Source organism: Hippopotamus amphibius, chromosome 13 (genome assembly GCF_030028045.1).
Source record: "Hippopotamus amphibius kiboko isolate mHipAmp2 chromosome 13, mHipAmp2.hap2, whole genome shotgun sequence".
In the NCBI taxonomy this organism is placed as follows: domain Eukaryota; kingdom Metazoa; phylum Chordata; class Mammalia; order Artiodactyla; family Hippopotamidae; genus Hippopotamus; species Hippopotamus amphibius.
In genome coordinates, this window is record NC_080198.1 from 47,403,341 (window position 1) to 47,425,625 (window position 22,285).

At 41.8% G+C, this 22,285-nt stretch overlaps 1 protein-coding gene across 1 annotated transcript in view; it reads right to left on the bottom strand.

Moving 5' to 3' along the window:
- Positions 1-21,632, bottom strand: part of CTDSPL (CTD small phosphatase like) — a 123,497-nt gene extending 101,865 nt beyond the window's left edge. The window contains 3 exon segments of the mRNA XM_057704706.1: positions 21,200-21,374; positions 21,377-21,397; positions 21,400-21,632. Coding sequence (XP_057560689.1) covers positions 21,200-21,374; positions 21,377-21,397; positions 21,400-21,528 — 325 coding nt within the window. The 5' untranslated portion in view covers positions 21,529-21,632.
- Between the last annotated feature and the right edge of the window lie 653 nt (positions 21,633-22,285).

Genomic DNA, 22,285 nt, shown 5'->3' on the forward strand with positions numbered 1-22,285 from the left:
TGACATTATATTCTTTTGTTCCCTTGGACTCCATCAAGATAGTCACTATTTTTATACTATTGTATAACTATGGGAGACTATATTTTAAACTCAAATGCTTGTTTATCTTATCTTGTACTTTTGTATTAACTTTCTGCAGAAGGATACCCAAGATTAGAAGAAATTCTCAGCCCCAATTTTAAACCTGGAAAAAGATACTGTACAAAATCTGTTTGGGTAAGTTCCTAAAAAAGAGTGGAGAAAGTAATAGGTTTTGTCTTTCAGAACACTCTTCACTGCAAAATGCAGACTAAATCTGCCCGGCCAGATTGTAAAATATCTTGGTCTTCTCTTCTGCTTAAGTCATGACCAAAAATTTACTTCTGAGGGAGGGCTGCTACTATATTAAGCTTAACACTGCTTCACATTAATAGAAGGCTGATCAAAATTTAAGGAGAGAATAGAGTCCAGAAATAGACCTACACATATATAATCATTTGATTTTTGATAAAGGTTCAAAGGCAATACAATACAGAAAGGATGGTCCTTTAAATAAATGATGCAAAAACTGGACACTCACATGCAAACAAATAAACTTTAATTTCTGCTCTTCAAAAGACATCAGTGCTTTACACCTATTAGGATAGCTACCATCAAAAAGACAGAAAATAACAAGTATTGGCAAGGATGTGGAGAAACTGGCACCCTTGTGTACTTGCTGGGAATGTAAAATGGTACAGCTGTTGTAGAACAGCAGGTATGGTGGTTCCTCAAAAAAAATTTTTTTTTAATTTATTTATTATTTTTTGGGGGTACACCAAGTTCAATCATCTGTTTTTATACACATATCCCCATATTCCCTCTCTCCCTCAACTCCCCCACCACCCTCCCTCAAGTCCCCCCCACCATCCCCGTCCCAGTCCTCTAAGGCATCTTCCATCCTCGAGTTGGACTCCCTTTGTTATACAACAACTTCCCCCTGGCTATCTATTTAACAGTTGGTAGTATATGTATGTCTGTGCTACTCTCTCGCTTTGTCTCAGCTTCCCCTTCACCCCCCACCCCCTCCAAACCTCGAGTTCTCCAGTCCATTCTCTGCATCTGCGTCCTTGTTCTTGTCACTGAGTTCATCAGTACCATTTTTAGATTCCGTATATGTGAGTTAGCATACAGTATTTGTCTTTCTCTTTCTGACTTACTTCACTCTGTATGACAGACTCAGAAATTTAAATAGACGATTACCATGTGATGCAACAATTTCTCTCTTGGGTAGATACCCCAAAGTACTGACAGCAGGGACTGAAACAGGTAACTGCACACCCATGTTGACAGCAGCATTATTCACGATGGCTACAACATGGAAGTAACCCAAGTGTCCACTGACAGATGAATACATACACAAAATACGGTATAGTCGATATACCACATCTATAAAAAGGTATATAATACATATATATTTCTCCCTCTCTCTCAATTTAACCTTAAAACGGAATGACATTCTGACATGCTACAAATGGATCAACCTTCAGGACTTGATACTGAGTGAAACAAGTCAGTCATGAAAAGACAAATACTTGTATGACTCCACTTATATGTGGTAGCTAGGGTGGTCGAAATCAGAGACAAAGTAGAAAGGTGGTTGCCTGGGGCTGGGGAGAGAGGGAATGGGGAGTTATTGTTCAATGGGTGCGGAGTTTCAGTTTTGCAACATGAAAAGGGTTCTGGAGGTGGATGGTGGTGATATTTATATAACAACATCAATGTACTGAATATCACTGAACTGTATACTTCAAAATGGTTAAGATAGTAAATTTTATGTAAAGTGTGTTTAACCACAAATTGGAAAATCAAAGACACTGCTTACAGAATGAAAAGACACCTCACAGACTGGGATAAAGTATTTGCACAACACATATTCAACAAAGTTCTTCTATCTAGAATATATAAAAACTTTCAAACTCAATAATATGAAATCAAATAATCTAATATTTTTTAAATTGGCAACAATCTGAACGGACATCTAGCCAAAAGGTGAATGGCACATATCTGAATGGCAAATAAGCACATAAAAAGAATCTCAGCACTACCAGTTGTTAGGGAAATAGAAATTAAAACCACAAGATACCACCAGATGCCCACCAGAATGGCTAAAATTTAAAAACTGACAATGCTAAGTACCGACAAGGGTACAGGGCAACTAGAATAGTCATACATTGCTGGTGCAGATGCAAAATAGCACTGCTTCTTTGGAAAATTGGCAGTTTTTTAAAAAAATAAAGTTAAACATATACTTTCAAATTGTGGTACAGGCATACAATCAAATACTACTCAGCAATAAATAGCAACAAACTACTGATACAGGCAACCACCTGGAGGAATTTCAACAGCACCGTGCTAAGTGAAAGCAGCCAAACTCAAAAGGCTCTATATTGCAAGATTCTGTTTAGATGACATTTCAGAAAAGGGAAGGAAAGGGGAGAGAACAGATCAGTTGTTCTGGGCTGAGAGAGAGAGAGTGTGTGTGTTGGGGGGGATAACGGCTAAGGGGCACAGGGATTATTTTGAGAGTCATGGAAATATTCTCTATCTTGATTATGGAGGTGGTTACACAGCTGTACGAGTCTGTCAAAGCTCACAGAACTATGTAACCTTAGGTTACACCAAAAAGAATGATTTTTATTGTACGCAAACTCACCTCATTAAAAAATTAAACTTAAAAAAATTCAAGAAGTCAAGCCTATGCAGTGAAACTGAGTATCCTGTGGGATAGAAAACTTCATGCTCACCAATAAGTGATAATACACTTGACAGAGTTAACAGTTCCTCCAACTGCATGCTTGTCTGATGACTGCCTTGAAATGTGTTTGTGCTAACCAAAACAAAAATGAATATGTTGAACTGTTTCCTAAAAACAGGGAAAGAAAATACAGCTCTCACGGAAGTTTCTGGAATTAAAGTCAATGCTTTCTGACCTGGACATAAGTGAGTCAAATACTTAGAACAAATTTATGGCATGTTAAGCACGGAAGCTGGAGCTTGATCAGAATGCAGAGGGAGACATTATACACAATGCCAAGTACAGGATGAATGTTTACTGGAATACTGACTTCTCTCTGATACTAAAAGGTTACATTTATCCAAGCCATGTTGACAAGGTAGTGCGGTTTGTTCTTCACGATACCGTGAAACACTGAAAGCTTAGGTTAAACGCTAATTATGAAAGGTAGGAATGGTATCAGCCATCACATACTAAGCCACTTCTCTTCAGTTTTTAAAGTGCTTTGAGTACCAGGATTTTAAAACATTTTGGCAAGTAGCCTTAGCACAAGTTATAATTACAAAGAAACCTTTCAGTTTTTAACTTGAAGCAGCTACTCGGAATCGAAATGAGTGATTACTTAGGTGATTACATAATCCTTAGCATCCATAAAGACCACTGTTTATGAGGCCCTGGTTTCAGAGAACTATGTGTTTTCAGTGTTTTCTGTCCTGACCCCAAATACAAAAATGTCCACATCCCAACCCAGCACTACAAGCAGTTCCTAAGCCTTCGTTCCATTATGTGCTTATTTCAAAATCATAAAGGCAAATATTTGCTTATTTTTATTTTAAATAAAGCACTGACTATGCCTCATTAAAAAACAGTAAAATATATGTTAAAAGATTAAAGGAAAGGAAACTAATGAAAGTAGATTTTTAGAAGAAAGGTCATTAAAAATACTAAACTTCAAATGTCTTATAAATCATGATTTAAAATCTGGAAAATAAGTTCTAAAGTATATATTAAATGTCAACATTTCCCAAGAGAATCCTTACATTCCCTTGTTTAGTAGTTATATACTGCTGACCTTAGCATCACACATTACTGCCAAAGCAAGTGAAAAAAACTATGTATGTATATTTAAATCTAGGATCGTTTGTGGCCAGAGTGTTTCCTGACCCCTGCCAATTCCTCACTGAAAGGACCCAGTGAACCCATTGGCCCTGTCATGTATCCCCCTTCTCCCACCCCCAACATCACTAAAAGAGAAAAAGCCATTGACTTCACTCCTGGGTATATATCCAAAGAAAGCAAAATCACTGTCTCAAAGAGGTATCTGCACTCCCATGTTCATTGCCACATTATTTACAATAGTCAAGACATGGAAACAGCCTAAGTGTCCATTATCAGATGAATGAATAAAGAAGATTATATACGTGTGTGTGTGTATGTATACATACATATAAGATTCATATACATATAACAGTCATATATACATATTCACACATATATTATCATACATAATGGAACACTATTCTGTCAAAAAAGAAGTAAATCCTGCCATTGGCAACGACATGGATGGACCTTGGGGCCAGTATGCTAAATGAAATAAGTCAGAAAAAGACAAATACTTTATGATCTCACTTATATGTGGATTCTAAAAAAAACACATTCACAGAAAAAGAGATCAGATCTGTGGTTGCCAGGCAGAGGGTGAGGGGCAGGGGAATTGGGTAAAAGTTGTTACAAGCTACAAACTTCCACTTACAAGATAACAAGCACTAAGGATGTAAGGCACAACATGATGACTATAGTTTACAAGGCTGGGTGGTATATTTGAAAGCTAAGAAAGCGAAATCTAAAAATTCTCAACATAAGGGAAGAATTTTTTTTGGCAACTATATGAGATAATGGATGTGTACTTACTGTGGTAATCATCTCACAATATACACACATGTCAAGCCGTTATGCTGTATCCCTTAAACTTAAATAGTGTCGTATGTCAACTGTATCTCCATAAAACTGGAAGCAAAATAAATAAATACCTCAGAATTAAACTTAAGGCTGTGTGGTCCCCCTGAAAGCCCAGTCCTGCCATTGCAAATGGGGTTACCCTCTGACCTGGGCCACCCCAGTCAAGTGCAGCCTGTGCCAAATTTCTGAAGCCCTCAGACCTACCTTCAGGGCAAGCGCAGACGGGAAGACAGCGCAGACTTTTCCACTCACTGGCCAGCAAGCCCTGCCTGGTGATCACAAGCCCTAAAACCAGAGATAAGCTCCTTCGTGTTTATCCCAGGAAGACGCTTCTATCTATTTAAATGGGTGCTTTCTCAAATCAGAAACAAAATGAAAGATATGGGTTTAAACATGCTTGCCAATCAAACAGAATATTAGATCAAAAATACACCTAAATTAGGATACTTGAGAATTCTGATCTAAATTCTGATGTTAAGATGAGAGCTTATGAATGCATCCTTTGAAGGTTGGCTCAGCAACAGTTGTCACTGAAGCCCCACTGATCTAGACTTGATTTCACACTGAATTTATTATCGTTTCTCTTTTTCAGGGACAATCAAGATTCTGAAAGCACTAATTCAACTTAACTTTTACATCGGTCATTAGCACATTGTTGAAATGAACCTTTAAAGTGAAAACTTTCCAATTCTAGTCTTCCTTAAAACACTTAACTTGGATAGGTCTAAAAATTAATCAGGGGACTTCTACTTCCAAAAAGATGGAGTAATCATACTTCTTCCTATTCTTTCCACTAAGCACAACTAAAAACCGGTTTATAAAGCAAACATAAGACTGAAAGGTGGAGAGAAGAAGGCAGAGCAGCGAAGGACCTGAGGCCTGAAACCACGGTGGTGATCCCTGGGTTTTCTTTTACCTCCGATGACCCAGACTTAGAGCTGAAGGACCTGGATGTGGGCAAAAATCAACAGTTGCAGACAAAGTCCTCTCAAAAACCTATTCTTTGTAACCAAAGGACCAGAAAAGGGACAATCTAGCAAGACAGAAAACTTTCAGACAGTAACTGCTCTACTGCAGTGAATACTCCACCCCACCCCCCACACACTGTGGCCCCAATCCCACCTATGTTAGCAAAATCCAATGGCTATGTAGAATTCCACCCCCACCAGGGTATAAGGAAGCACCCCACCACCCTGCTGGGGTAGTGTCTGAGAAAACCATGTAGGGAGAAGAGACTTTCATCCCTGACAGCTGGTAATGAGTCCCCTCCTCTCCCAGTGGTGTCAGTGGAGACCACGTGGTCAGCTTGGACTCCCACCCTACCCAGCAGTAATGAAATGCTCCTTCCCTACCTACTGTGGTGGAGTCACAGGAGGGGTACGAAGATTCAGGGCTTTCCATCACCCTGTGGTAGTGAGACCACTCCCACTGCAGTACAGCAGAGACCATGTCGGAGCTGAAACTCCCTCCCCTGCCCAGTAGTTTGTCAAAAAAGGCCAACTGGAGATCTTGGACTTCTACTTAAATCTGGCAAAAATGAGGCAGTGATCCCCCTTTCCCTGCTGGAGCAGTGTCAGAGAAAACCAACTAAAATGGAAGGCTGAACTAAGACCTAGAGTTTCATAACATAATATAAGAATGTCCAGGTTTCAACTGTAATTCACTTGTTACACTAAGTGCCAAAAGATCTCAAACGGATTGAAAAAAAGACAATCGATGCCAACACCAAGACAGAGATGTAACACGTATCTGACAAAGATTTTCAGGCGGCTATGATAAAAGCAATTAGAAACTCATTTAAAATAAATGAAAATAAAAAGCTTCAGCAAAGAAATAGAAGATCTTAGCAAAGAAATACAAGACATAAAGAAAAACTAAATGAAAAACTTTAAACAAAAAAATACAAAAGTTGAAATAAAAAACTCGTGGATGGGTTCAACAGCAGAATGGAGGGGACTAAGAGCAAATCAATGAACTTAAAGATAGACCAATAGAAATTACTCAATCTGAATCAACAGGGAGGAAAGAAAGAAAGAAAGAGAGAGAGAGAAAGAAAGAGAATAGTTAGTATTGATAAACCTGTGGGACTATAACAAAGGATCTAATGTTTGTGTCATCAGACTGCCAGAAGAAGAAGAAAAAAAGGCAGCACGGAAAAAACGCTTCAGGAAATAATGGCTGAAAACCCCCCAAATTTGGTAAGAGACAACCTTACAAATTCAAGATGTTGAATGAATCCCCAAAAGGATAAACCTGAAGAAATCCATACCAAGACATATCATAACTAAACTTCTGAAAATTAAAGATGATGCAGATACTCTGGAAGACAGTTTGACAGTTTCTTAAAAAACAAAAAATATTCTCACTACACAATACAGCAAGTGCACTCCTTGGTATTTACCCTAATGAGTTGAAAACGTGTGGGGTCAGCATTATATGGGAACTCTCTACTTTCTGCTCAGTTTTGCTGTGAACCTAAAACTCTTCTAAAAATTAAATCTATTTTAAAAAAATACATGGAACTGAATGAAGATGAAAATATAATACATCAAAACTTGTGGGATATTGCAAAAGTAGTGCTAAGAGAAAAATGTGTAGAACTAAATGCATACATGAGGAAAAAGGAAAAGTCTCAAATCAATAATCTAAGTTCCCCTCCAAGAACCTAGAAAAAAGCAAAATAAACCCCAATCAAGCAGAAGGAAGGAAATAATAAATGAAAGAACAGATATCAATTAAGTTGAAAACATAAAAGCAATAGAGGAAAATCCATGAAACACAAAGCTGGTTCTTTCTAAAGATTAAGAAAATTGAGAAACCTCTATCAAGCTTAACGAAAAAGTAACATGGAAGACACAAATTACCAGTACTACCAATGAAACAGGATATGAGAAACAGGGGCTATCATTTAAGACCCTTCAAGCTTCAAACAGGTAATGAGGGAATAACACTATGAACAACTCTATACATGAATGCAACGACTTCGATGAAATAGATCAAATCTCTAAAACCAAAAATGACACAACTTACCCAATAAGAAAGGGATAATTTGAATAGCTCTGTAACTATTAAAGAAACTGAATTTGCAATTTAAAAACTCCCCCCTAACAGAAATCTCCAGGCCCAGATGATTTCACTGAAGAATGAACACGAATGCTATACAATCTCTTCCAGAAAAGGGAAGAGAAAATACTTCCCAATTTATTTTACAGAGCTGACACCAAACCAGATAAAGACCATGCCAAAAAGGAAAACTATAGACCAACAGCACTCATGAATACAGACCTAAAAATCCTTAACAAAACATTAGTAATTAGAATTCACTAATATATAAAAAGAATTATATACATAACCATGAGGTTTATTCCAGTCATGCGGGCTGGTTCAGCATGTCAAAATCCATCAGTGTAATCTACCACATTAACAGACTAAAGATGAAAACTCATATTATTGTATCAATTGATGTAGAAAAAGCATGTGACAAAATTCAACATCCATTTATTTATTTTATTAGTTATCTGTTTTATACATATTAGCGTATATATGGAGACCGCAATCTCCCAATTCATCCTACCACCCCACCACCCTGGTTTTCCCTCCTTGGTGTCCATACATTTGTTCTCAACATCCATTTCTGAAACTCAGGAAAAATGGAATACAGGAAAACTTCTTCAACCTACAAAAAAATAACAGCTTAATAGTAAAAGACTGGAATGGCTTCCCATGGGAAACAAGGCAAGGATGTCCTTTCTCACAACTCTTATTCAACATAAGTCTCAAAGTTCTGGTCAGTGCAATAAAGCCAGAAAAAGAAATAAAAGGCATACAAATCAGAAATGAAGAAATGTAAGTGTTCTTACGCAATGACACGTTTGTCTATGTTAAAAGCCCTAAGAAATATACAAAGCCTCTTATAACTAATAAATGAGCTCAGCAAAGTCACAGGATACGAGAAAAACTTAGAAAAATTAACTGTACTCCTATACACGAGCACTGAACATGTGAACACCAAAATTATAAACACAATAAAATCACTTAAAAAAAAAGAGAAACACATAGAGAATCAAGATGGCAGAGTAGGAGGACGTGCGCTCACTCCCTCTTGCAAATGCACCGAATTACAACTAACTGCTGAACAACCATCAACAGAAAGACACCGGAACTCACCAAAAAAAATACCCCACATCCAGAGACAAAGGAGAAGCCGCAATGAGACAGTAGGAGGGGCGCAATCGCGTTAAAATCAAATTCCATAAATGCTGGGTGGGTGACTCACAAGCTGGAGAACAGTTATACTGCAGAAGTCCTGAGGGTTCTGAGCCCCACGTCAGGCTCCCTAACCTGGGGGTCCAGCAATGGGAGGAGGAATCCCCAGAGAATCAGACTTTGAAAGCCAGAGGGATTTGACTGCAGGACCTCCACAGGACTGGGGGAAATGGAGACTCCACTCTTGGAGGGCACACAAAAAAGTGTGCTCACCAGGATCCAGGGGGAAGGAGCAGTGACCCCATAGGAGACTGAACCAGCCCTACCTGCTGGTGTTGGAGGGTTGCCAGCAGAGGTGGGGGGCAGCGGTGGCTCACCGAGGAGACAGGGGCACTGGCGGAAGGGGTTCTGAGAAGTGCTCATTGCCATGAGCCCTCCTAGAGTCCACCATTAGCCCCACCAAAGAGCCTGTAAGTTCCAGTGCTGGGTCACTTCAGGCCAAACGACCACCGGGGTGCAAACACAGCCCCACCCATTGGCAGACAAGCAGATTAAAGTGTCACTGAGCTCCACCCACCACATCTGATTAAAGTTTTACTGAGCTCTGCCCACCCAGCCCAATCCACCATCAGTTCCCCCCATCAGGAAGCACCCATGAGCCTCCTAGACAGTTTCCTCCACAAGAGGGCAGACAGCAGAATCAAGCAGTATCAGCAGTATTTCATTTTGTGGAACTGAAAACCACAGCCACAGAGAAAATGAAAAGGCAAGAGACTTTGTACCAGATGAAGGGACAGGATAAACCCCCAGAAAAACAACTAAATGAAGAGGAGACAGGCACTCTTCCAGAACCAAAGACCTAGAAGAATTAAAGAACAAACAAACAGAGGTATGCAACACAATAACTGAAATGAAAAATACACTAGAAGGAACCAATAGCAGATTCACTGAGGTGGAAGGGCGAATAAGTGACCTGGAGGACAGAATGGTGAAAATCACTGATGCGGAAAAGAATAAAGAAAAAAGAATGAAAAGAACTGAAGACAGCCTAAGAGACCTCTGGGACAATGTTAAACGCACCAACATTCACATTATAGGGGTTCCAGAAGGAGAAGAGAGAGAGAAAGGACCCAAGAAAATACTGGAAGAGATTCTAGTTGAAAACTTCCCTAACAATGGGAAAGGAAATAGCCACCCAAGTGCAGGAAGCGCAGAGAGTCCCAGGAAGGATAAACCCAAGGAGAAACACACCAAGACATATAGTAGTCAAACTGACAAAAATTAAAGACAGAGAAAAGTTATCAAAAGCAACAAGGGAAAAACGACAAATAACATACAAGGGAACTCCCATAAGGTTAACAGCTGATTTCTCAGCAGAAACTCTGCAAGCCAGAAGGGAGTGGCACGATATATTTAAAGTGATGAAAGGGAAGAACCTACAACCAAGAATACGCTACCCAGCAAGGATCTCATTCAGATTCAATGGAGAAATCAAAAGCTTTACAGACAAGCAACAGCTAAGAGAATTCAGCACCACCAAACCAGCCCTACAACAAATGCTAAAGGAACTTCTCTAAGTGGGAAACATAAGAGAAGTAAAGGACCTACAGAAACAAAAACAAAACAATTAAGAAAATGGTAATAGGAACATACATATTGATAATTACCTTGAATGTAAATGGACTAAATGCACCAACCGAAAGACACAGACTGGCTGAATGGATACAAAAGCCAGACCCATATATATGCTGTCTACAAGGGACCCACTTCAGACCTAGGGACACATACAGACTGAAAGTGAGGGGATGGAAAAAGATATTCCATGCAAATGGAAATCAAAAGAAAGCTGGAGTAGCAATACTCATATCAGATAAAATAGACTTTAAAATAAAAAGTGTTACAAGAGACAAGAAAGGACACTACATAAAGATCGAGGGATCAATCCAAGAAGAGGAGACAACAATTATAAATATATATGCACCCAATATAGGAGCACCTCAATACATAAGGCAAATGCTAATAACTATGAAAGAGGAAATCGACAGTAACACAATCATAGTGGGGGATTTTAACACCCCATTTACACCAATGGACAGATCATCCACACAGAAAATTAATAAGGAAACACAAGCTTTAAATGACACAATAAATCAGCTGGATTTAATAGATATCTATAGGACATTACATCCAAAAACAGCAGATTACACATTCTTCTTAAGTGCACATGGAACATTCTCCAGGATAGATCACATTTTGGGTCATAAATCAAGCCTTGGTAAATTCAAGAAAATTGAAATCATATCAAGCATCTTTTCTGACCACAACGCTATGAGATGAGATACCAATTACAGGAAAAAAACTGTAAAAAACACAAACACATGGAGGCTAAACACGCTACTAAATAACTAAGAGATCACTGAAGAAATCAAAGAGGAAATAAAAAAATACCTAGAGACAAATGACAATGAAAACACAATGATCCAAAACCTATGGGATGCAGCAAAGGCAGTTCTAAGAGGAAAGTTTAGAGCAATACAATCCTACCTCAAGAAACAAGAAAAATCCCAAATAAACAATCTAACCTTACACCTAAAGAAACTAGAGAAAGAAGAGCAAACAAAACCCAAAGTTAGTAGACGGAGAGAAGTCAAGAAAGATCAGAGCAGAAATAAATGAAATAGAAACAAAGAAAACAATAGCAAAAATCAATAAAACTAAAAGCTGGTTCTTTGAGAAGATAAATAAAATCGATAAACCTCTAGCGAGACTCATCAAGAAAAAGACAGACACCGCAGAAATAAAAAGCACCATAAGAGATTTCTACAAGCAGCTATGCCAATAAAATGGACAACCTGGATGAAATGGACAGATTCTTAGGTATAACCCTCCAAGACTGAATCAGGAAGACATAGAAAATATGAACAGATCAATCACAAGTAATGAAATTGAAACCATGATTAAAAATCTCCCAACAAACAGAAGTCCAGGACCAGATGGATTCACAGGTGAATTTTATCAAACATTTAGAGAAGAGCTAACACCCATTCATCTCAAACTCTTCCAAAAAACTGCAGAGGAAGGAACACTCCCAAACTCATTTTATGAGACCACTATCACCCTTATAGCAAAGCCAAACAAAGATAATACAAAAAAGAAAACTACAGACCAATATCACTAATGAATTTAGATGCAAAAATCCTCAACAAAATACTAGCCAACAGAATCCAACAACACGTTTAAAGGATCATACACCATGATCAAGTGGGGTTTACCCCTGGAATGCAAGGATTCTTCAATATATGCAAATCAATCAATGTGATATACCATATTAACAAACTCAAGGATAAAAACCACATGATCATCTCAATAGATGCAGAAAAAGCTTTTGACAAAAGTCAACACCCATTTATGAGAAAAACTCTCCAGAAGGTGGGCAGATAGGGAACCTACCTCAACATAATAAAGGCCATATATGACAAACCCACAGCAAACATCATTCTCAATGGTGAAAAACTGCAAACATTCCCTCTAAGATCAGGAACAAGACAAGGATGTCCACTCTCGCCACTACTATTCAACATAGTTTTGGAAGTCCTTGCCACAGCAATCAGAGAAGAAAAAGAAATCAAAGGAATCCAAATTGGAAAAGAAGAAGTAAAACTGTCACTGTTCATAGATGACATGATACTATACATAGAAAATCCTAAAGATGCCACCAGAAAACTACTTGAGTTAATCAATGAATTTGGTAAAGTTGCAGCATACAAAATTAACACACAGAAATCTCTTGCATTTCTATACACTAACAAAGAAAGATCAGAAAGAGAAATTAATGAAACAATCCCATTCACCTTTGCAACAAAAAGAATAAAATACCTAGGAATAAACCTAACCAAGGAGGTAAAAGACCTGTACTCAGAAAACTATAAGACACTCACGAAAGAAATCAAAGATGACACAAACAGATGGAGGGACATACCATGTTCTTGGATGGGAAGAATCAACATCGTGAAAATGACTATATTACCGAAAGCAATTTACAGATTCAATGCAATCCCCATCAAATTACCAATGGCATTTTTCACAGAACTAGAACAAGAAATTTTACGATTTGTATGGAAACGCAAAAGACCCCAAATAGCCAAAGCAATCTTGAGAAGGAAAGATGGAGTTGGTGGAATCAGGCTTCCTGACTTCAGGCTATACTACGAGGCTACAGTGATCAACACAGTATGGTACTGGTGCAAAAACAGAAATATAGATCAATGGAACAGGATAGAAAGCCCAGAGATAAACTATGGTCAACTAATCTATGACAAAAGAGGCAAGGATTTACAATGGAGAAAAGGCAGCCTCTTCAATAACTGGTGCTGGGAAAGCTGGACAGCTACATGTAAAAGAATGAAATTAGAACACTTCCTAACACCATACACAAAAATGAACTCAAAATTGATTAAAGACCTAAATGTAAGGCCAGACACTATAAAACTCCTAGAGGAAAACATAGGACGAACACTCTTTGACATAAATAACAGCAAGATCTTTTCTGATCCACCCTCTAGAATAATGGAAATAAAAACAAAAATAAATAAGTGGGACCTAATGAAACTTCAAAGCTTCTCCACAGCAAAGGAAACTATAAACAAGACAAAAAGACAACCCTCAGAATGGGAGAAAATATTTGCAGACAAATCAACAAAGGATTAATCTCCAAAATATATAAACAGTTCATCCAGCTCAATATCCAAAAAACAAACAACCCAATCCAAAAATGGGCAGAAGACCTAAATAGGCATTTCTCCAAAGAAGACATACGGATGGCCAAGAGGCACATGAAAAGCTGCTTCATATCACTAATTATTAGAGAAATGCAAATCAAAACTACAATGAGGAATCACTTCACACCAGTTAGAATGGGCATCATCAGAACATCTACAAACAGTAAATGCTGGAGAGGGTGTGGAGAAAAGGGAACCCTCTTGCATTGCTGGTGGGAATGTAAATTGATACAGCCACTATGGAGAACAGTATGGAGGTTTCTTGCAAAACTAAAAACAGAACTACCATACGACCCAGCAATCCCACTGCTGGGCATATACCCAGAGAACACCATAATTCAAAAAGACACATGCACTCCAATGTTCATTGCAGCACTATTTACAATAGCCAGGACATGGAAGCAACCTAAATGTCCATCAACAGATGAAAAGATAAAGAAGATGTGGTACATATACACAATGGAATATTACTCAACCATAAAAAGAAATGAAACTGGGACATTTTTAGAGACATGGATGGACCTAGAGACTGTCATACAGAGTGAAGTGAGTCAGAAAGAAAAAAACAAATATCATATATTAACACATATATGTGGACTATAGAAAAATGGTATAAATCAATCAGTTTGCAAGGCAGAAATAGAGACACAGATGTAGAGAACAAACATATGGACACCAAGTGGGGATAGTGGGGAGGGTTGTGGAGGAATGAATTGGGAGATTGGGATACCAAATTGTACACTCTACATATGTGCAGCTTATTGTAATTAAAAAAAAGAGAGAGTAACACTTAGAAGCATATCTAGCAAAAACATTAATAGGACTTGCATGCTGAAAACTATTCAACCTTGATGAAAGAATCAAAGAATATCTAAATAAATGAAAAGACATACCATGGTCATGAACTGGAAGACTAAACATAATAAAGATGTCAATTCTCCCCTAACTGACACTCAGGTTTAATTAAATTCCTATCAAATCTCAGCAAATTTTTTTAGTAGATATAGGACAACATTATTATAGCATATATATAGAAAGACAAAGGAACTAGAACAGCTAAAACAATTTTGAAAAAGAACAAAATGTGGAGGTATCAGACTACCCTACCTCAAGTCTTAATATATAGCTACAGAAATCAACACTGTGAATACAGGCAGAGAGATAGACACATACATCAGTGGAACAAAATAAAAACCTCAGAAAGAGACCTACACAAATATGATTCACTGGTTTTTGACAGAGATGCAAAAGAAATTCAGAAGAGGAAGGAAAGTCTTTCCTACGAATGTGGCTAAAGTAATTATAAAACCAGAGACAAAAAACTGAATCTGGGACTTTCCTGGTGGCACAATGGCTGGTAATCTGCCTGCCAGCGCAGGGGACACAGGTTCGAGCCCTGAGCTGGAAGGATCCCACATGCTATGGAGCAACTAAGCCCATGCATCACAACTACTGAGCCCACGTGCCACAACTACTGAAGCCCGTGTGCCTAGAGCCCGTGCTCCTCAACAAGAGAAGCCACCGCAAAGTGAAGCTTGTGCACCACAACAAAGAGTAGCTCCTGCTCTCTGCGACTAGAGAAAGACTGTGTGCAGCAACAAAGACCAACAAAGACCAAATGCAGCCAAAAAATAAATTTTTTTAAAAAACCCAAAAACCTGAATCTAAGTCAATCACTTTATAAACAATAAATCAGAATAGATAATGGTATTAAATGTAAAATGTTAAAACTACAAAACTTTTGGGAAAAGCTTATCAGAAAATCTTTGGGATCTAGTGCTAGATAAAGAGTTCTTAGATGACCTCAAAAGCATAATTAATATATGGAAAAATTGACATATTGTACCTTATCAAAATGAAAAACTTTTGCTCTGCCAAAGACTGTGTTAGGAGGATGAAAAGACAAGCTAAAGAAAAGGAGAAAATATTTGCAACCCACATATTTGATGAAGGACTAATGTCTAGAATATGAAAAGAATTCTCAAAACTCAACAGTAAAAAAAAATCCAATTAGAACATGGACAAAGGACAAGAAGGGACATCTCATCAAGGAAAATATACAGAATGAAAAGAGCACGTGAAAAGAAGTTCAACATCATTAGCTATCAGGGAAATGTAAATTAAAACCACAATGAGATACCACCTCATGCTTATCAGAATGGCTAATATAAAAAAGTGACATCAAATGCTGGTGAGGATGTGGTTCTCCACACTGGATCATTCATACATTGTTGGTGAGACTGTAAACTGGTACATTTTATCTGGAAAACAATTTGGCAATTTCTTTAAAAAGTAAATATGCAACTATCATATGACCCAGCAATTGCGTGCCTGAGTATTTATCCTGGAGAAACGAAGACTTATGTTTACCCAAAAAACCTGTCCACTAATGTTTATAGCTGCTTTATTTGTAATAGCCCAAACCCAGAAACAATCAGATGTTCTTCAAAAAGTAAATGGTTAAACAAACTGTGGTATATCCATGTCATGGAAAACTATTCAGCAATAAAAAAGAATAAAATATTGATACAAACAACAATCTGGCTGAAAATCCAGAGAATTACCCTGACTGAAAAAAGTCAATTCCAATAGATCACATATTGTTTGACTCCATTTATGGAGTGACAAAGTGACAAAATTTCAGAAATGAACAGACTAGTGGTTGCCAATGGGCTGAAAAGGGGTGGAGATGGGAGGAAAGTAGGTGTGGTTATCAAATGGCCCCATGAGGATTCTTTCAGGTGATGGAATTTTTCTGTATCCTGACTACACCAGTGATTTTACACTGAAGTTTTTTTTTTGGGGGGGGGAGGGGATCTCTGTGTGATTTGTTACAACTGCATGTAAACATACAGTTAAAAAAGTTTATTATTAAAAAGTTAATCAAACTGAATCTACTTCAAATCTGTTCTGGCATCTGAAATAACTATTGCTTCTAAGAATCTTCTCCTTGCTATAATTTTGTTAGCAGCCCAAAGGTTAAAGGTTTCTGAGTTTAGCTTAACTGCTGCAAACATCTGGGGGAAACATACTTAGCATTTTAGGCCCAAATTCTGCCAAAACAAACTTGCATGCAGAAATCTCATCAAGAGACATCTATTAGCTTACAAAATGATTAACTGTTCAGCAAGAATTGATATGCTTTTGATAATTGAGGGGTTTTTTGTTTTGTTATTATTCAACTCCCTTATTTATTTTCCTCCAAACAGCTATGGGAAATTTCTTTTCTTTTTTTAGTTAAAAAAATTCATCTGTAAAATGCAAGTACATTTTCATTAATACTTAAAAAAAAAGGCAAAGTTCCCTCACTTCCCATCCCAGTCTTTTCCCCAGGGAAAATCACTCTTGTCTGTTTGAAGTATTTCCTTCAGATTTTTTTCAGATTTTTTTTTGTGTATTTCTAGACATATGTACAGTTTTATGTGTGTGTCTGATTTTTTTTTTAAATAGAGACAGGATCACACTGTATATATTGTTCTTCAAATTCTCTCTCCTGCTTCAAAATATCTTGGAAATTTGCACGTTAGTATGTTTAGATCTAATTTAATTCATTCTTTTCTAGTACCTTGCAGTATTCTGTGGTATTGATGTACTGTAGTCTAATCCTTTGACACTTAGGATGTTTCCAGTTTTTGCTACTGCGAACAATGTAGCCATTGGTAAATATCCTTGTACTGTTTCTTGGAGCACATATGAGGCTATTTCTCTAGGAAAAAAACCCAGAAGTAGACCTGGGGCTTTGCAGGTGTGGCCAGTATTGTTGATTGGCTGAGTCAACACCTGTTTCCACCTAGTTCCAAACCTTTTCTCCTCTCCTGCCTCCGAAACAAAGGCTCAACTGGCTATGTGACCCAGTTCTGGCCAATTAAACATCAGCAAAAGTTTGCTAGGTGGTCCCTAGGAATGTTTCTGCTTTCCAGGTAAAAAGGACTGGACATGACTGGCACTGTCCCTTTTTCCCACCCTGAAGGTGGCTGTGGTGTTTGGAGGCGTGGCAGCCACGTGACAACATGTGAGAAAGTCAAGGGAGTCACAGTGATGCCAGCCCTGATACGAATGAGCTGCTGAACCAAAGCCAGTGGCAGTTATCTCCAGGCTGCTTGCTACGTGACGAGAATAAACTCCTATCAGGTTAAGCGACAGTATTAAGTCTGGTTTTCTGTTACTTGCAGCCAAATATGTTCCTAAATGATTCAGTACTAAATTACTCTCTAAAAAGTCCACACTCACTTTCTCTCGCAAAAGTCTATAAAAGTATCTGTTTCCCAAAATTTTTGTTTATTTTGAATGTTGTCAGTCAATTAAAATGTTTAACCAAGCTGACACATGAAAAAATTTCACAGGAAGTAATGCGTCATTTCGTACATTTACTGGACATTAAAATTTCCTCTTCTATAATTTTCTTGTTCGTATCTCTTGACTACTTTTCTACTGTATTGTTTGAGTTTCTTATTGTTTGTAAGAGTAAATTTCCAGACAGCAAGGCAGGCTAAGATAAACTCACAGGGAAAATTGTCTCTGCATCTTTATACTATCAGTCAAGTCAAACACAATTAGAAAACAAATCTTCAGTGACAGGCCACACCTCTGACAGGGAGAGTCATCTCTGAATGGTGTACCACCACGTGGCAAAGTGTCAAAAAGTAATTCAACTGCGCAAAACACTCCCCCTCGCCGCCCCCCCCCCCCCCCAGCCCACCTGTACTACTTCCTCTGGAAACCAATACCTAAAGAAAGGTTTGTGGAACAGTAACACACTGGTGAACCAGGCAGAGTCTTTAACATACCTCATCTCATTTAACCCCCAAATCAAACCCAAAAGGCAGTCATTATTCCTACTTTAAAAACAAAAGACAAAAGTAAACTTTTAAAACCAAGAGTTTCTTTCCTATCACAAAAATTTACAACATTCTAGGTCTCACAATTAAAATCAAAACGATTGTTTACCTAAAACTCAAATGATATAAAATACATTGTGCCTGTCTAAATATATCAACATGCTGAAGCAAGAAACACTGCTAAACCTATTTAGTGGTTTATGAATCTGAAGAAGCAATTCCAAAGCTTGGCTCTAAAGTTTTTGCCACTCTGTAGTTCACCAACGTCATTTCCACCTTTTAAAGTGAAAAACTAAATTGAGTAGGATTTTAATGCTTCAATAAGAACCATCTACTAGCTAGCCACCCCACCCCAGAGCAGCAGGTAAGGAATTCCTCTCATCAGTTACCAACCAACCAATCTGACACTAAAAAACAAACAAAATAAGCAATTAAAGATAACAAAAGATTGTCATGAAAAGCAATGTAAACAAGTTGAATAGAACAAGCACCATCCTTGAGTATTTGGACATGGTTTGGGTTTTGGATAACTGACTCCACTAACAGCTAGAGGAAAAGAGAAAGTTGGGGAGGCGCCTGCTCCTGGAATCAGGTGGGGAGCAGCAGAAAGGCTGAAGCCCTGACAAGTACTTCCTTGCTTTGCGCCACACCTCTCCTCACAAGAGCTGTGGATTCTCTCTCTGGCACAGCATCACACAAAGCACTCAATCCACAGTGGGAGAGAAGCAGAGGCATCAAATCTCCTTGATGCCTCCAACCAAACCGTCCCTAAGGGGACATGCCCGGCCCAGAGCCAGCAGGCCAGGGCCCCAAGAACTGACAGCCCCAGTGGTAGGAAGGCCAGATCAACCAAGGCGCTGCTCACTTGGGCCCCAGAGAAACATGAAGATTCATCTGGAACATCCTTTTGCAGAGTTTTTAGCCCATTTGTAAGGCACGGAAAAATGCCTGGGGGAGTGTGATTTCTAATTTTACATAAAAGAAAACAAGTCCACAGACACACAGTGTTTATGGTCTGCAAAAGTGCAAATGGGTTGACAAATCCTCAATCTGAGGGTCCCTATGGTGGTTTCTTGCATTTTCCTGGTGGGCTTGCTCAGGGGTTCCTGCTTGGGGAAAGGCAATGGAGTGTTCCCCCCACCCCCACATCACTCCTCAGTAGGGCTGCACACCTCACCCGACTGGCACAACAAGGGTAATAACACATGGAAAGAAATCTGACTCTTTGCCAAAGTCAAAGGCCAGGCTTGGAGAGGGGAGGGGTGCGTCCTGGTGGGCTGCTCCTGACCTCCATCCAGGTGTTTGCCAGCACAGAGCAGGAAGCTTGAGTCACCAGAACAAAACAAGCCGGATTCCTTGACCCTTCAAAACTGTCCAAGCCTCAGGCCAGCTCACTAGAGGAGCAGTAAGCAGGGCATGTGACACAGGAGTACAACAGGTCTCCAAGAGGGGCAGGGACACAAAGGAAAAGAGCGAAAAGGAAACAGAAGTGGGTGATGGTGCCAAAATATGCTGAAATCAAACCAGGTGCTGCAGCACAGTGCCAGCTCTCTGGGAAGGGACACACCGGCACCCAAGGGCTCCTCCAGTGCGCTACACAGCTGGGCCCTAAAAGGGCCCAGGGAGGACCAGGCTGTGCAGATGCGCCCAACAGGCTGGTGTCACTGAGCCAGCAGAGTCAAGGAGGGGGGATGGCTCAGCAATGCTCCCCCCATCCCCCACCCCACTTGCAGCAACCAATTAAACACACCCAGACACACAGGCTCATGGTCAGGCACAGCATCCACACAGCCTTCTTAGGTGTGAGGGCGCACACACACACCCTCCCAGTCAACGGACACAACACAGTCAACGTGCCAGCTGGGTGCTGCAGGCACACAATAATCTGCACACACAAGCTCTGCTGGGAGTGAACACACACCAACTCTCTGCAGGCTCCGGCTCATGCGGGCGCGCACACACGCACTCCACAACCTCCTAGTCAGGTATACACACAACTCTACACAAGGTACACATGCACACTCACAGCCTCTCAGGAAAACCCGAGCACACCACCTCTGCGAGGTGCACACACCACCTCTGCGAGGTGCACACACCACCTCTGCGAGGTGCACACACCACCTCTGCGAGGTGCACACACCACCTCTGCGAGGTGCACACACCACCTCTGCGAGGTGCACACACCACCTCTGCGAGGTGCACACACCTTTACCGTCTCTCAGCTGCCACGTGCACACCCACAACATGCAACTGCACACGCACATATAATCCGATAGACACACACATACGCTTGCAACCTATCGGGTGCACAACATTCACAACCTCTCCATTAAGGGCACACACACCTTTCCAACCTCTGTCTCCTGCACACACGGCACACACGCTTCCAATCTGCCAGGAACGCACACACGCGCTCACAACTTCTGCGGCGGCGGCGTGAGAGCACACACAAACTCCCGGCCGGCAGGGTCACCCCCGCACCACCACCCACCCGGGAGCCGCGCACGCCCCCTCCCGCGCCCCCCGCCGCCGGCACCCGCACGCTCGCCTCCCTGCGGCGCACCCCGCACCCACGCACCCCTCCCCCAGCCCGCGCCGGCGCCCGGCAACCAACTCCGGCCGCGCGGGGAGTGCTCGCGCGACCGGCCCGCGCCCCTCCTCACCTTTCTCGCCGGCGCCCGGGGCCCGGCCCTCTTCCTCCTTGGGGTTGGTCACCTGGGTGATGATGGCCGGGCCGTCCATGGGTGCGCGGCGCGGCGGCCGCCCGCCGGCCCGGCCCCCCGGCAGCCAGGCGCACGGGCGCGCGGCGCGGGGGGCGCGCGGGGCCGCGGGCCGGGGGGGCGCTCGCCGCCGCCGCCGCCGCCGCCGCCGCCTGGGCGCGCCCGCCGCCCGGCCCCGCGCTCTGGGAGAGGCGGCCCGGGCCCGCGCCCCCGCTCCCGCCGCCGCCGCCGCCGCCGCCGCTGGGCTGGAGCGGCCGCCGCCTCGTCACCATGAACCCCGGAGCCGCGCCCGGGAGAGCCGCGCACGGGGAGGCGGAGCGGGAGGCCGGGCGCCGCGGGAAGCGGGAGCGGGCGAGAGGGAAGGAGCGAGCGAGCAGCCAGGAGCGAGGGCGGGCGGGCGGGAGAGAGGGAGGGAACGAGGGAGGGAACGAGGGAAAGCGGGAGGGCGGGCGGGTGGGTGTGTCCCGGCCCGGGGACCGGCCTCCGCCGCCGCCGCCGCCGGCGCTGCCCGCGGGCCCCGGGGGGAGAGGGGTACGGGGTGCGGCCGAGGCGGTGAGCGGACGGGTGGGGTGAGGGGCTTGGGGTGTAGAGGATTCCGGAGGCGTCCGGGCGGTAGATCTGAGCGCCGGGGTGTGTGGGGGTGTCAGGTGCTGGGAAGATGAGTGGGGTGAGGGGCCTGGTGTGCGAGGGCCGCGAGGAGGAGTCTGGCAGATGAGTGGGCTCAGGGGTGTGGGGGGCTTCGCAGGGGCCCGCGGGGGTGCAGGGAGGGTTCGGAGGGGTGTGCGGAGTGGGGCCCCTGGGGCCGAGGAGGGATCGCATGGATGGGAGAGGGAGGAGGACCCGGTGAGGGATGTTTACCGGGAGGAGAAAGGAAGAGCAGGAGGTATATGTGAGGGACGGGGAGGAAGGTCCAGAGAGGGTGTCTTGGAGGAGGTGCTGGGTGCAGGGCCTCCCGGCGCGGGAAGCGAGGGGCCGGGACTTGGGCGCGGAGGCAGAGTCTGCTAAGTGTGGGCCCTTACACCGAAGCGG